Source organism: Branchiostoma lanceolatum, chromosome 10 (genome assembly GCF_035083965.1).
Source record: "Branchiostoma lanceolatum isolate klBraLanc5 chromosome 10, klBraLanc5.hap2, whole genome shotgun sequence".
Classification (NCBI taxonomy): Eukaryota; Metazoa; Chordata; class Leptocardii; order Amphioxiformes; family Branchiostomatidae; genus Branchiostoma; species Branchiostoma lanceolatum.
The window spans coordinates 5,604,583-5,620,866 of NC_089731.1; the positions used below are offsets into that span (position 1 = coordinate 5,604,583).

Below are 16,284 nucleotides of genomic sequence, written 5' to 3' on the forward strand. Positions count from 1 at the left end.
CACACCTGCCACTGATGGGGTAATTTCAGGCCTCACCACTCGAGGGTCAAGAAACGCTGGTACGACAGCAAAGTGTTACAAATAACCATCTACATGTATGTGAGTGATGATAATTTTCTTGTAGGGCCTCAGACTGCTCACACAAGCTATACTTTGTCCACTTACCATATCCCAAATATTGGAACATAACTTACAGACCAATTCGGTCATTTTATTACAACTTCATCGATTAGGAAGATTTAGTTTTTCCAAATCCATATGTGGATACCAACTATCAATCCATGTTTTTTGCATACTGCTGTACTAGTAAATCATACTTTAAGAAATTGGCCTGTAAGATTGCGAATTACTTACCAGTACCGACAAGTACAATCAAGCATTTTTGCCTGCAAATAACAGGTCGCAGGTAGGTATTTCGAGGCCTGACAGCGAAACAGATTTTTTTTAAAGACAATTGTAACCACACATGTAACCTCCATTAACATTAATCCGCAGGGTTGCATAAATCCACCACATTGAGTAACAGTTCCACTGTGGATTTGAGAAATCTCCAGTGCAGCACCCCCAAGATACATGACATACTAAATAGATATACAGGAGTGGATTATAATGGGGGACGTTGGGTTAGAGATCTGTTTGGATGTACTGTATCTTTTCAGGGTGGCGAAATTATGTACCCTGGCAGAATCATGTTAGTAGATCTCTCATGATCTGGTCTAATAGCCCATACTTTCTATACTGACATCTCCACACTATCTAACCACCAGGGCAGGGTTAATGGCTATGCTGACCTGAACTCCTGGAGGTATGACCAGATGACATCATCTGTCCTGTGGAGTTGCCATGGCTACGGATCGATCCATTTAACGGATAACAACTTGATGGGGGAGAGGGCAGTCCATTGCAAGAAGAAGTTTATCAAAGTTGAACGATGCAAAACAAGGTGAGAAACAAAACACGTAAACAGTGTGTAATATTCTGTCTGCACACCTGATAAAAATTACTAACAAAAGAAGTCCATAGGGTAGCATTTATTCTAAATATTTCACCAGCCTGAGGGTTTTGTCTACAGAGGGGAAAGGGGACACTGCGCCCCCATGCCCTGATCATGCGCCCCCTTGCCCTGGGGAGCAGATTATCTAAAAAACAAAACTTCAGATTGACCATAGGGATACTATTATGCTGTCTGACAGTAATTCCTACCCTCAAGAAGCCTTAGGATACAGCATTTTATCTTAAAATTCTCTTAACCCATGTTTCATACGTTTGTATATATATCCCAAATAGCAATAACTCAACATTATACTGTGCCTGCTAGGCATCCATATCCATCTACATCAAAGGGAATGTTTTATCTCAGCAGGCTATGTGATAATTGGATGGGATTACTCCACTTTTGTAAGTAAATCCCCCCACCCTTGACTCCTAACTACCCCGGCACTCTGCGCTGCCTGTATATCACATTAAGGCAATGGGCGCTAAGGCCCTGCACTGCACGGGGAAAATCCGCTATCAAATATTGATGGCTGTAATAAATATGCGACATTTCCCAAGGAGGCTTCTCTTACGCTTTATGGCGATATGTTTCAGTGTATTACTTAGCCCACTTTGTATCTTCAGAATGACATATCTAAGAGTTCTACATCTTTAAGATGCATATACTTTCTGTACAGTGTATAATATATTTTTGTTATATAGCAATTCTATAAACTGCAGTGACTGTTATATTTTGATTTCTCAGTTCTTGATTGTTGCATTCCTAAAGGAAAGTGACTGGCATGCTTTAGGATTTATTGATACTTAGGGTTACACTAGTAAGTGATTCATTTACCTGCAGTTTCTCAGCTTCTTGCTCAAGCCTATAAAATATATAGCCGTCTGTACAGCAATATTTTATGATTTATCAGTTTTTGATATAAATGTTCTGTTATGTACTGCAATTTCTTATTCTTGACCTTGAATCTTCCTGCTACCCGAGCCAATATCTAATCCAAACTTGGTGGCAAAATGAAATCTCAGCAAACAGGATATCAAACTAGATTTTGTTAGTTAGAAAAACGAGAAGAAGAAAAATGCACACCAGTGACAAAATGACCTTGAACCAGCTTTGGCTCGGTGATCTTCAGGTGTGTGAAATTCCACCTCCAGGCGTCCTCGCGGGAATGGTTTCCGTGTTTCCACACCCCGGGTCTCGCCTGCATCCCATTAAACACGGAGGTGTAGCTGATTCTTTAAAAGCCTTTCCCTCCAAGTTCTCACGCACCTCCGCCAAGGTGAAAAGTTACCCAAAGTGCAGCCCTACCTTTGTGAACCAACCGAGCATCCAGTCACTTTCCCCTACTCAACAACCTAACCTTGAGAAAACTACTGGCCCAGACTGACCCCAGAGTAAACAATATGTTTGTTCCTTCCTCCCTTTTCTAAGGAAACTTGTCCAAATTTTCAACAAGAGCTTTGTCCACTGGATTCATCGAACAGTAAATTTATCGTGAAAGACAAGCCAAGGGTTTGGGAGGTCTTTGGTGTGATGTGACCCAAGCAGTTTTCCCCTTTTACAAGTGTTTGCGTTTGCCATCAACTGTAGGACCAGGTTTGTTCTGTGATTTCACAGCTATCACACACATAAAGGAAACTCATCAGTAACATGTCTGAGAGCTTTGGAGAGAACACTCCTTGTTGACAACTGTCTGGTAGGACATGTCTTGTTGAAAGCTTAAGCATTACACTTATGTACAAATTTGGAGTAATGTGTATATAATTGGTAGCCCCTGGGCCAAGGAACTGGTATATACATATTCGTTGATCAGAATTTGAACAAGAACTGTACTTTTGTCAAAGGTCTCAAAATTTGAAGATAGGTTTGATATCATGACTTTGACACCGTGTCAAACCGTATAAGATCAGTAAATACATGATTTTATGTCAACTACATGTATGTGTAAACTAAATGTCCTTAAGACATTTAGCAAGCAGGGGGTGTGCTTGCCGGCACTTCATTCTTTTCCCAAAGCAAGCCTTGGGAGGCTACATACATGTAAACTGTACAATCATCAATGTTCCATCCATTTTACCACACAGAGTGTTGCAGCCAGCATTCACATTTCCAGCCTAATTTGAACTGATCATGATTAAACCATAGCAAAATGTAAAGAACTGTCTTGCTGGTTATCACAAATCCCAACTTCCATTTCTGTTTTAAGTTTACAGAATGTCTCGACTCACCGTCACATCTCTGCGCGACCGTCCTCTGCGGCTCATACCCGGGGAGGCAGCGACAGCTTCCCGTGAACAGCGTCCACTCGCCCGTCCCCGTACACTGCACGGTCGGCTGGCGTCCGACGGGCTCCGAGTTCGGAATGCACTGCCCCTCGGCCTGCACCAGGGACGTGATGGAGGGTCCGGTCACCGTCTTGTTGAATATGGCGTAGTGTTCGGTGATGGTCGGACACACCTTGTAGTACACCCTTACCGACAGCAGCGAGATGCAAGCGCCAGAGTCCTGGAACGCCAGGTAGAATCCACGCTTGAAGATCGGGCCGATGTCGCGTACTTCTGTGTTGATGATCTCGGTGTTGACGTGGCTGAAGCGGCCGTCTGCAGCGATGCGGTCGACTTTCGTGTACGTGCCGTCGTTCCACGCCGGGCGGTCTTCGGTGGCGTCTGGGTATTCCGACTCGAAGTAGTACAGATCGAACGTCTCCTTACAAGAGACGACGTTGGGAATGTCCCGACACTCCCGGATGGAGAACTTGATTTCCACGTAGATCCTCCGGCCTTGCCTCTTGGGGATCCACTCAGCTCTTAGCCAGTTGTTCTGGTCCTCCCTACGGACCTGACAGACTTGGTACGTTCTGACGGGGTGGCCATCGGAGTTGATGTTGCTGACTTCTATCCACTGTGAGGGGAGCAGAGAAAGAACACATGAGAATATGCTAATAAAATAATAAATATGGTTATTAGATTAGTTAGAACAGAATGCAACCGCATTGGAGGATCTATCAATTGGAGGATCTATCAATGATCTATTCATCAATGGCGGACCGTGTCGTCTGGAGGCCTAGGGACAGATCCAGAGTAGCCATAGTTCGGGCAATCCGCCCGACATGATGATGATCAACGTTGCGAAAGTGAAGAGTAATTCAACAAGACAGGCAGAGATGGCAGACTTCCCCCCCTTTACCCATACTGCTTTGCAACCCTTCCAGTCGTGCAGACAAAAGTAGCAACACTGAGGATGCATGAAATGCATAATTACATATAAGGAATTGCAGAAATGCACAAACACACACACAGAGAGACAGAGGCACAGCTTCGAATTCCCTCTCTTGGGGTGGATTGACAGGAGACAGTACACATGGACAGTATCATTTCAGTCTAAAAGTATATAAAATTCACCACTTTCATAAGACTTATTGATGGCATTTCAAAATTGGAAACACACACAGGTAACACTTTTGAGGTTCAGCTACATATACTCTGGAGAAATAAAGTTGCTCAATACTTGGTAACTTAAAGTAGCCAGAAGCAAAAGGTATATGTTAGGAATTAGACAAACTGTCTATATCTGAGTTACCTCAAGCCAAATACACGTAAGTCTAGACAGAGAAAAAGCTTGGGGCCGGGGATACTCAAAATCACTCTCATCCATCAAACTGACCAAAAACTACTAACTGCATTTGTACCTTAAGACATTCTTTCATTTTTAAAGGTTAAAGACATCCATCATTTTCTTCTTTATCAAGTCTATGCATTTCTAGATCTACAGTTACCATGCCAACGGCATTTCTTGAGCCTCGGTGATACAAGTAAGCCTGAAGAGAAGTCAGAAGTGAGAAAGCAGTCAATCCCCTTGCGGAGATGTTTGCTCGTACAGAAAGTTGCTGTTCTGTCAGTTTTGTTGGGATAAGACAAGATATGCAACATAAAAGTCATAAAAGTTTGTGACTTTTCCGACACGATTCTCGAAAAAGTTTTTCCATGGCACAGTTTTCGCACCAAAGTATCCTTAAGAGAAACATTAAACAAGTGCTTGGGTTAAGGGTGTTAGACATTTCGTTTGGCAGGCAGCATCCCCAATGCCACAGAAATAGTGAGGAAAACATCAAAGAAATGGCAGGATTAGGATAATGGGAGGGGATATCTTTTATAGTTTTAAAACAAGGAGGGTAGTTCATCACATGAATTAGTCAACTACGGAAGGCTCTCCTCAAACACGAGAACGACCATTTTACCTATCCCCTCTGAAGACCCCTGTAACCCTCGGTGTCTGTTGCATGCAAATCAGGGCCGAAACTTGTTCGGATTCCAAAAAACAACTTCATGATTAGATAGCCTGATAGCCGATACTGGGATCGAGACAATTCGCCCCTTTACCAACATGACGCATCGTGTGGCGCAAGCGGTAGGGTGTTTCGGCCAGAACCAAGAGGTCCCGGGTTCGAAACCACTGGTATGCCCCGATGTTGGGCCCTTGGGAAAGGCACTTAACACGACTTTCCTAACTCTACCCAGGTGTAAATGGGTACCTGACTTCAGTTGGGGAAGGTCGTATTGAGGTCACCTGCTGGCGCCGAATGGCAGCCGCCCAGACCCTTGCAACAGTTCCACAAGGTGCAAGTGTGGAGCAAATATGTATCTGTTGTGTATTATGTGATTGTAAACCCTGCAGCAGTTCAGCACTGGCTGCCATTGCACGGGTAATTTCTGACCAATAAACCAATAAACTTGGTCCTACACCCTGGTCAACTCGGTTAGGGTTAGGGTAAAGGTTAGGGTAAAGGCTAGAGTTGAGGTGTTTGGCCGAGTTGACCAGTGTGTTGGTCTGATTAGCCATGGGCCAAGTTGGTAAAATTTAAGGGCAGAAGCGCCTGACTTCTGTTACTGCATGCACCACAGCACGTGACCCGTAGTCCTTGACTCTGCCTAGTGGCACGGGGTAACAAACATGCAGACTGCGGAGATGACATCTTTATCGCCTTATCTAGAAAATATCTGACACCTCCGCCAGTGTAAGATTGATCTTTGATTAATATTAATGGCTGGAAAATGCCCGAGGACACATGGCGCTGACTCGCACTGCAAAATCAATAGGGAAAGTATGGATACCCCCATTAATGTCAGCATTTAGAGAGATCTATCTCATAGGCCATTTCGGTTGGCGATGAAGAAATATTGAAGATACCCCAGGCCTGCAGAGTGGAGAATGTACCTAAACAAAGATTGAAAAAATGTCTTTCAATTTTCCATATTCCAAAAAGATTTTAAAAAGTGAAAATTAATGTTAGTTAAAATGAACCAGCTAGCTAAGATGCCTTTGTTGCTATGAGTGATGGAGGCTTCCAAAGATAGCTTTTTTTTAAAGAGGCTTGGTAGGTTATTTTTTCTGACTGCGTTTGAATCCTTATTTTTCGTGGCAATGGCACGTTTCATCCTTGCACTCAAGCCATTTGTTGCAGCTATTGTTTCTGCATTCCACACGGAGCAACATGAACGTACTTCTAACATCATTTCTCAGTGGCCGCTACAAATCATCTTTACCCCCACGACGCAATACCATCTCAGATTGGGCCTTTAAACTGCGCCGTTCACCCCTCTGTGACTTCCCGCTCAACAGGAAGTCTTCACGTATTTTACCTCTTGAACCTCGGTATAAATTCCGCTCTCGCACCTGCTCGAGGCGGGCTGGCCGGGGCAGTTCGCACTGAGCCAGAAATGAAATGCCGTCGAATTTACGACCGAAATTTCTAGCTTAGCGGGGAAGGGATACTTTATGGGGCTGTAGAAGCCATGAGAGTTATTGTCGAGGTCGACCCCGGGAGATTCCCAGCTTACCAACACCTTGATGCCGTCTGATTGCGAGATCAGAATTCTGCGAATGCATCTCAATGATCGCGGCCATCTTAATGTCCTGGAAAGTGAGGGCAGCTATCTTAATGTCTTGGAAAGCGAGGGCATTTTTTAACAGCTTTTGCGACGCTGGCATGACCAGCAATTTGTCCCGGAAGGTGCTTTTGACGCTGGATGGCAGGGGAATAGCAAAAACTGAGTTACAGCAGGGGAAAGTTTCAGAGGTTCAAAGCTTTGGACTGTTCTGGTGAAATGGCTCTGCGTTTTCTAAACGCTATGATTAGGTTATAGAACTATTAGTAGAATTATATAACATGTGTGCGTACTGAATATGGCCGCTTACCATGAACTAATCATATCATGAATCTATTTTCTTCCACTTTCTTTCAACTTCAATATGTTTATTTTAAGTTCTGTAGTTGATTACAATCAATGTTATAAACTATCTACCCATACCAGAAAATCGAATGTACATTTATGTGCATGTGTTTTCCTTTTTCACCTTTACCAAAGGAACATCTGACAAGCTCACATCTTTGATTTAGTGGTTTTGAATTCAAAGAAAAGGTGAGTGTTAGTCTCTGGACTATTCCCTGATTCTGACTGATGATGTAGAACAATTATGACCTTTTCAAGTAACTTGAAAATATGCTGTAGTACCTTCCACCACACTCCCTGTAGAGTTCAAAAGCAGGGCTCGAAATTCATTCATGGGAATATGCAAACTGGTGCACCCAACCTTAAAAATTTTGGTTCACAGAAAGAATTGTGGGTGCACAACATAAAAAAAGGAGAATGACATCAAATGATGATCAAAAAAGACTGAAAAAGTCTATAGCTAACTCCAAAATTTCAAACGGTAAAGTAAAAACAGCTGAGGTTTCTTTTCCCTGTCAGACAATTAAATGCAGAGAATATGCTATATACACGTACTAGTGTACAATAGTACCTTTAAGTACATGTACATAACCCCACACAAATATCTAGGTGCACCGGTGATGCACCTACAGTCAAACATTTAGTAATTTTGTGTGCAAAAATAGTAACTACATAATGTACCCAGTATCTTGAGCCCTGAAAATGTTGACATTTCTCTGAAAAATGCATGATCTTTCAGAATGAAGGACACACTTGTAAGAGGAATAAATACATTAAACATTTTCAGAAATAAAAACCACGCAAACTTAACTGCATCTACAGTATCACAAAGGAAGAGAGGTTCTGTTGGGATATATTTTCAACAGCAAAGCACCAGCACAACAGTGCAGGCAAGACTGACTCCATCCCAGCTCAAAGCACATAATTCATCATTCTGAACTCCACTTCAACATTTCATTTCCAACTGGGACCAGATCCAGAGTTGAATGTGATATTGGCAGTGTTCAGCCAGGGGCGTTTCAGCTCCAGCGAGGAGATGGTTTTGTTAAAAACTCGGGCAAACTTTCCCCTGGGGAAAGGAGAGGGTGGCTGGAGTCTGATGTGGGCAGCCTTAGGCACAGAAACTTGGCAACTTAACTGGGACCGGGGTGATAAAACGTCTTTGCGCTTTGCCCACGAGTATCTTAAATATTGTACAGTTTCGCTGTCGTCACCGTTGGAGATATTGCGACGCTCGTGATGGATGCGTCTAGTGGGACGTCTTTTATTGCATTGACTCAGCATCGCAGCAAGATATACATGTATCTTGTCTCCGTTTGGATAAATCACATTTGAAAACACGGAGCCATCATTTTGGCAGCCAATGTGGACCTTCCATGCAAAAACTATTGATCCACATTAATCATTAGTTACCCATTTCTACTCTTCTGCTTCCTACACAAAATAACCTGACCAGTTTAACCATCAGCCTACTAAGGTAGCCTTTTGGCATCAAATTTATATTGATCACAGGGTTAGGCAGCAGGGAGAAGGTTAGCATAAGTCAAGGTAAAACAGGAATTTCATTTGAACTTTAAACCCAAGAAATAGGGAAATTATTTGACAGATTTATTAGTAGTAAGAAATGTATGGCACAGATTATAACATGGTCAGGATTTTCAGCATCTTCTAGCCCGAGTAATAAAAAGAATTTCATTGGTGTAGCCTAATCTGTTTAAATCATAACGCCATGAAACATTACAGTAACATGAACTGGACTTGAGACGATTCTTAACAGTAACACCTGAATGGCACAGAGATTACAGCAAATCTGTCTGGACTTTGTTGTCTTCAGAATCGAGACCTTATTTCTAATGTTCAGGGAAACATTGAATTTCATTGGTTTGGCCTAATCCATTTAAACCAAACACACATGAAACAGTGCAGTAAAACGTAAAGGGCTGTGGTCTAGTGTGGATGCTGTTTTACCATAACACCTGTATGATAGAAAGATTAGTGCCAAACAGTCTGGTTTTGTATCCGCTGACCAGCGAGGATTAGCCACTGTCTCCACAGATAATCCCGGATCTCTGGCCACTTACTGAAGGGGATTAAATTTAAAGACCACTGGCCTGTTCCAAACTGACCACAGGCCACACCTGTGGGGGTGGATTAAGGCCAGTGATAAGGTCCAGTTCTGACCACAGGAAGGATAGCCTGTGGTGCCCTGTTACCCAAGGGTTTTTGGATCACAGCTGCTGTATGGTAAGTGCACCCCTGGAAAGGGAGGGAAGTGGATGGGTCTGAAGGAAGGAAGGAATCCAAGGAAAGGTCTGAAAAGGGATAATGTTCGATGTACATTTGGAACAGGCTGTCTAAAGGACCCATCCCTCTGTCCCAGGACAGAAATTTGCTTACTAGAACAAACAGAAATCTCACCCTGTCCATCCAAAAAAATCTGAATTTTATTACTGTACATGAGATTGATAAACTTGTATTCTCGCAAGCTTGAAATGCCAGATGTAACTAAGAAAATCAACCATATGGGCTCCCAAACTCTGGGTTATAAGAACATTGCTGTGTGTAATGCAACTGCTGCCATGTCCAGATTCAATGTCAAGTTGTAAACACAATTATTGTTTAGATTATGAATCATTTTTTATTTAGATTAAGAAAAAATGTCATCTGCAGAACCAGAACACTTGCTTCTTCTGTTGCGCCCCCCTTTGTGATCACAAAATTCAAAGTCTTGAAGTCAAAAAGAGAGATGTTTCCTTCAGGCTGAGGCCATCAGGTGAACATGATTTATAGCAGGAGGGAGCAGAAATGGGCCAAATGACCTGTGCTAGGGACCTGTTACTGCATGACACATGTGGTCACAGCTGCCACACTGCCACAGACTCCACTAATGAGGGTATTTTCTGGTTTTTACCCTTTCCTGACCCACACGGCCATGCCTAACCAAGGCATCAGCTGGGCATGGGCCAAACAAATTTGATAACTTGCTTCTGCAATTTGAAAAAAAACAACTACATATAAGATTTGGTATTTGAATGCCACACAACCATCTGGTGGGTAGTATCTGCAGTTTAAAAGGCAGCTGCAAGAGGGATTATTATGCCAAGGCAAAAAAATCTTACCAATAAGTTAAAAGTTTGGCATCTGGATTCCTTGAAAAAGTCCTTGAAAAACTAAGGTCAACATCTTTAGTAGGCCAAGTATCCCCATAAAAACTAATGAAAAACCATTCATTGTATTCCTGTTTCTAAACAACAAAAAATCTGTTCTTGGACCAACATTGTTTATAAGTGTATCAGCTTTCATGTACAATTCTAATTTTACCTACTTTGTTGTCCTTGAGTATATTTTAAAGTTTTGACATCCCCTAAGTTAGTGATTGAATCATTCTCGTAAAAATAAAAAGTATGTCTATCGCATGGCTTTTTTGTCACTGTTATGTGCATGAATTTATGTGAGTTAAGACCCTGCCACACCCAAAGGTGATTTGTGACCTTTCTATAATCTCCCTGACCTTTGGCATAATCTCTTCATGACGTCCAAGTTAAATCCTGTCTGATCCAAAACTAGCTGATGATGGGGGGTGTTGGTCGAAGGAAACAGAAGAAACTTGAATATTGTCTGTGACTCCATTTTCTTCAAATTTTGTACATAAAATCATATACAAATCATTAGTACGTAAAAATTTCTTTGTTATCAGAAAAGATACTAAGACCCAGGATTAGCCCTACCTGATTGTAACATGATAATAAGGATGTACTCAATATGTTAGCCTTGGTAAGTAGAATTTCGAAATCTATTTTGTATTTCTAAATTCCTTTAAAATTTGTAGTTTGTAGTTGCGTTGCTGTAGTTTCTGTTGCATCAATACTCTTCTTAATTCAAAACCCAGACCCACCCACCTGCAGGCTAAAAAACCTGTAATCATCTTCTGCTCTCCTTCTATAGGACCCCTGACCTCTACATTATCTCCTTAGACATCCTTGTTAAGTCCTGTCTAACTCAATACCAGGTGATGATAGGAGAAGACAGGGCTGTCTGGTTGTTCCTGACGCCAAGCTTTACAAGTAGGATTACAGGGAGCCGGCCAGGCGGCCATGTTCCCGTAATCAGGCTCACCGGGAAGAAAATGTGATTTAGTACGGAGACACGTGCAGGCAGCGATTTGGGGGGAAAGCCATGATGTCGGGTTTGAAAGGATAATCGTTAAGAATGTTGTCATTTCACTTTAAGTTCAATTTTGTTCAAATGAAATTTGTTGTTTGGCCTGATTTGAAATACATGTGTGTACACAACATTTCTTCTTGGTAGTCCTTCGCACTTGCTGTTTTACCCATTTTTAGTATGCCAATTTTGTTAAGGTTTACAGATAAACTACATGTATAGTAATAGAAGTAACAAAATTGCTGTGACAATGGATAAAACAGCATGCAACTGTTTGCATGAAAGACTGTCACAAAAATCTTGTGTAGTGTAGATATCAATATTAATAGATATCAAATAGAATTGATATACTGCAAATTTTGACACTTTTGCTGTGCTATCACGTTAGCAGTTTTCAGTGGTCATCACACATGTGTTCTATCATTGTGTACCTATTCTACTGTTCCAACCACAGTAGAAGCAGGAGTCTTGATTTTTGCTGTGCCATAAAGTTTAAGTGCTCCTCCTTTTAAAGTTTAAGTGCTCCTCCTTTTAAAGTTTAAGTGCTCCTCCTTTTACAATTCCCCCTCCGTAGTTCTTGGTTTATCCTAATCCTGTCTTACTCAGTGTGCATACCTTAAGAAGGCTGAACGGAAGTCTTGGACATATCTTGGGAGGAATTTGGACAGACAAAGACGCTACCCTGACAGGCACAACAGGCCTGGGATAGTTCTCCTGAAGTATTCCCTACTTTGTCCGACTTCCAGACTTAAACTCCTTAGATGCAGATGCAGGTTTTCTCACTTAAGGTGCGAGTATTGTGTTCTTTATCACCTTAAGAGCTAAGCAGGATAAAGCTTCCAGCCCCCATCAGTAGTCATGGTAACGGCTGTGTGTAACCATGGTTACATCTCCTCCTGTGTACTAGGATTTTGTGGAACGAATCACACATTCATGATTCCCCACTGACTAGTACAACAGAGTTTGATATGTAAGGCTTGTGTATGACAAGACTTAGTAGCTTAATGTAAGTATAGACAAGTAGTCTTCTTAGTATACTAAGCAGTTGCTGCAAAGCAAGACTTATTGTACAGATCAATCAACTCACGTGTGGTAGCTTTCTGCTCAGCTGTTAGAGAAACTTTATATATAACAGGTTTTAGTGATTTGGCAGACTTCTACAGAAAAACAAGGTTTTAAAGTTTTATTTCTCTGAAATTGTCAAATTTTGAAGGAGATCTTTCTTGAGATAATTTTTTTTTCTGAATCAGTACAATTGTCTTACTGTAAAAAAATGGTTAAGTTTTTGTCATGGGGTGAAATAACATTCACACCTTTGAACACATTTAGAATAGAGACTCACATTTTCACCTGGGGCTTTTGTAAGACCTTGGTATGCAAATTCCTCTACCTTAAGACCTGTGAGGGTGCCTTAACTAGATTTCTAGGGATCCAAGAGGATCTTCATAAGTAGGTCTCTTCCTGCGGTCGTGAAGACAGGTACTGTCTCCATTCTTGCTTGACAACAAAGAGAAAAATCTCTTCTTTGTTGGAAAGATGCTACTTAAAAAGCCTGTGGCTTTACTTTACTCCATGTGGTCAATGTAAAAAATCCTTCCCTTTCTTGGGGGAAGGATTATTTTGACGGGAAAGGGGGTTGTTTGAAAAGAAAACAAAATTAGAAACTTTTTGCAAAGCCATGATAGAAATAGAAATTGCAAAGTACGTCCGAGGGAGGAAGGAGATTTTTGCAGTGTTTTTAGATTTGTAGTTGAATTTAAAACAATTCTGTAGTTACACAGTATAGTACTAGCAGTAATACGTTGAAAAATGCATATTTGCTGTGTTATGAATTCACGTTGGAGAGGACACTTTAAAAACCACAAAAATAGAGCCATGGCAAGATTTACAGTATGATATTACCTACCGTATCACAATAGCCTCGTGAGATAGACAAATCTACAGGATGTTTTGTTTGGTTGTTGTTTGATGCCAAGATAAGTGTTATTTCAAACAGGGTGTTTGACAACAAAAGATTCTATTGTCTGAAAAAAACAAAAGAAAAAAATCCCAGTTGTGTATTCTTATCCGACTCTGTTTTCTTAAAGCTTACCTGTCGCTGACATGCATGACAAGTTGGACTGATTTTGTTATTTGTATCCATGGGAACTCATAATCATCTTTAAAGGCAACCTAAGCAATATTAGGTCGCTGAAAGTCATATATTCAAAATCAATTTTTTTCTGATTTCTATCCATAGTAAGTTTGGATGATACTATCCCATCGCATATCGACCATCATGGAGCAAAAATGTGATGTCGTTGTGTGGTGGGAACTCATTGAAAATCTGAGCACTTGGAGGCCAGACATCATTTCAAATCTTCCAAACATGCACGATTCTGACCGACAAGTCCCGAACGCTTCCAAAGAAATAATCACGTGGTCATGGCTCAATGTGTTTGGGCATTGTGACGTCACACGGCCAGAAGTTACCGAAAATTGTCGACAGAAAACGGTTACGGCTGGATTCTGGGCTGATTTTTGGGGGGACCCAATAAATAAAATACTCCTTTTGCGGCTTGCTTCTGAGCTATTTTTAAACGCCCAAAGTATGAAATAATGATGCGGATGTGCTAATATAGGGAAGTAAATGTAAATTGCAACCTCACCAAACAGAATTGCCTTCCCCAGAATATTTCAAGTTTTACCCCCTGAAATCGCTTAGGGCACCTTTAACAGAATTTGGTGTTGCATGGCAGCGGCTATCCCAGAAGTTTTGGACTGTTGCATTGAAGAGCAAGGAAGCCACAAAACGAAAATACGTAGAAAAGAGTCAAATTTAGAAGAAGAAAAAGCAATCAAAACATCAAAATGAAGAAAGACAAAGAATGGATGAGAAAAAAGGAGACGAGGAAGATCAACAGAAAGATAGAAAAAGAAGACAGAGGAAAAGAAACAGAGAAGGAGGCAAGACAAAGAAAATCACACATCTTGCAATTTCTAAGTATAGAACTCATACATTGTAAGTACAGCACATGTTATGTCAGAAGGCAGTTTGCAAGTTACGTAATACAGAAGTGGTACTCACCCCTCCTCTGTCTGACACTGGATATGTAGTCCAGCCGCCCAGAGTTGACATGGAACGGGTATCCAGGAGAATCTCTGTGGGATGGAAAACATTACATCAGAACCTGGTCATGCAGACAAAAAAAAATTGCTGTATGTTTGTCAAACAGCGTGAATTTTTCTGTTCGATTTCTTCATCCTCCCTTCATTAAGGTTTTAGTCTGATTTGACCTGTCACACCTAACCTTTACAAATCTAGCTGCAACTGTTGTTTAAAACTATCTAATGAGGATGCTCCTACAGTACTTGGTAACAACATTGATGCGTTATACATGGTCACTAGGACCACAAAAAGTGGTCACATTGGCCAGGTGGTCCTTATGTGGAAATGGGCTCTTGAACAAGTTTGATTGTAGATCTGGGGCCCAATTTACACACATGTTTTCAGAGTTGACTCAGGGACATGTGTGAGGAACTTTGGGATTCTGAAGTGGAGTTTTCCTACTAGAAAACACTACTTGAGTGGCCTAGTATTCTCCTTGCACAGTCCTGAGTCAACTCTAAGTCGACTCAAACATGCATGTGTAAACCCATCCTGACTCTCCCAGGTCCAATCAACCACCTGTGACGTCACATGATAGCACCCCTATATAGAAGCTCCCCCAGGTGCCTCACCTGATACAGGTGTGCTGAGGTAAGCAGCCCTTTTGTTGTCCCATTGTTTACATACAACACTGGTAATTAGCCTTATCTCCATCCCACAGGTGTCATGTTAACAACCTTAGACCAATAACACCTTTTGTTTCGGTCTGCTATTAGTAGTGGCTTTACAAGAAATTTCCACAGAATCCTAATGTAATGTAACATGTACGATCTTGTAAAAGATACTGAGTAAGATAATGCTTGTGAGATGCACCAAATTTTGCGTTTTCTGTGTAGTGTGAAGAGAACATATCCATTGCACATGCAAACATGTTTTGCAACAAGCCAACAGTCATAGCTTGCTTGCTTTGGCTCTTCATGATTTGTACACATACAAATTGTTTTATTTCCTCCCCAAAAGCAACCAAATCCTTAAGAAAGAAATGGGACTTTTCATTAGAAAAAACAACAAAGGACAATACATGACATTGAATACCTCTTGTTGTGATGACGTCCCAACCTGTCACATCAAGCACACTCCTTCAAATATACAAGGAACAACTCTTTATAAAAACGTCAGGCTTTTCAATTATGCTTTGTGGTTTAACTGTATTTCATAATTTACATAAAACAGTAATTAAAATACCCCACACTGACTGAAAGAATCATGAGGCATTCCTTAGCATCAAAAGATCAAGAAAGCCCGGAAGCTAAACCCCCCCATTTCACAAGTCTCTTGGGTAAACTGATACATTGTGCCTGTGTTGTTGAGAGCAAGGCCGAAAGTCCACATCAGGAGTTAAATTGGGATGACTAATCGCCTTGCCTACATCACATGTGCACAGCTCAGTGGTTGCTGAGGCTTTCAGCTCGCTCAAAACCGTCCCCCAATCTGTTTAGACAGGAACTGTGTTTACAGCTCTGCATGGATGCTTTCAATTTGTAGAGAGACAATCAGAAGCAGACTCCAAAGATTTCCGAATGGTTTTCTGATTGCTTCTGCGTTTTGTTGGTTGGAGATACAGTATTGAGAAATTAGCAGCCAAGAGAACACAGAAATCAGCAAAGGTGTGCGCACAGCTAGACCACTTTCACCCTTACAAATATACAATATACAGTCAAACCTGCACAAATGACCACCTCTAAATAAAAAAAAAGACCACCTGGTACATATATGTGACCACTTTTTGGTGGTCCCCTAGATAATTTTTC

General features: G+C 41.4%; 1 protein-coding gene across 1 annotated transcript in view; it reads right to left on the reverse strand.

The window, feature by feature from the left end:
• LOC136444125 (ephrin type-B receptor 3-like) overlaps nucleotides 1-16,284 on the reverse strand; it is a 125,211-nt gene that overhangs the window by 95,047 nt on the left and 13,880 nt on the right. Inside the window, exons 2-3 of the mRNA XM_066441629.1 lie at nucleotides 14,453-14,526; nucleotides 3,223-3,895 (exon numbers count right to left, since the gene is read on the reverse strand). Of these exons, the coding sequence (XP_066297726.1) occupies nucleotides 3,223-3,895; nucleotides 14,453-14,526 (747 nt within the window). The remainder of the gene's footprint in view (nucleotides 1-3,222; nucleotides 3,896-14,452; nucleotides 14,527-16,284) is intronic.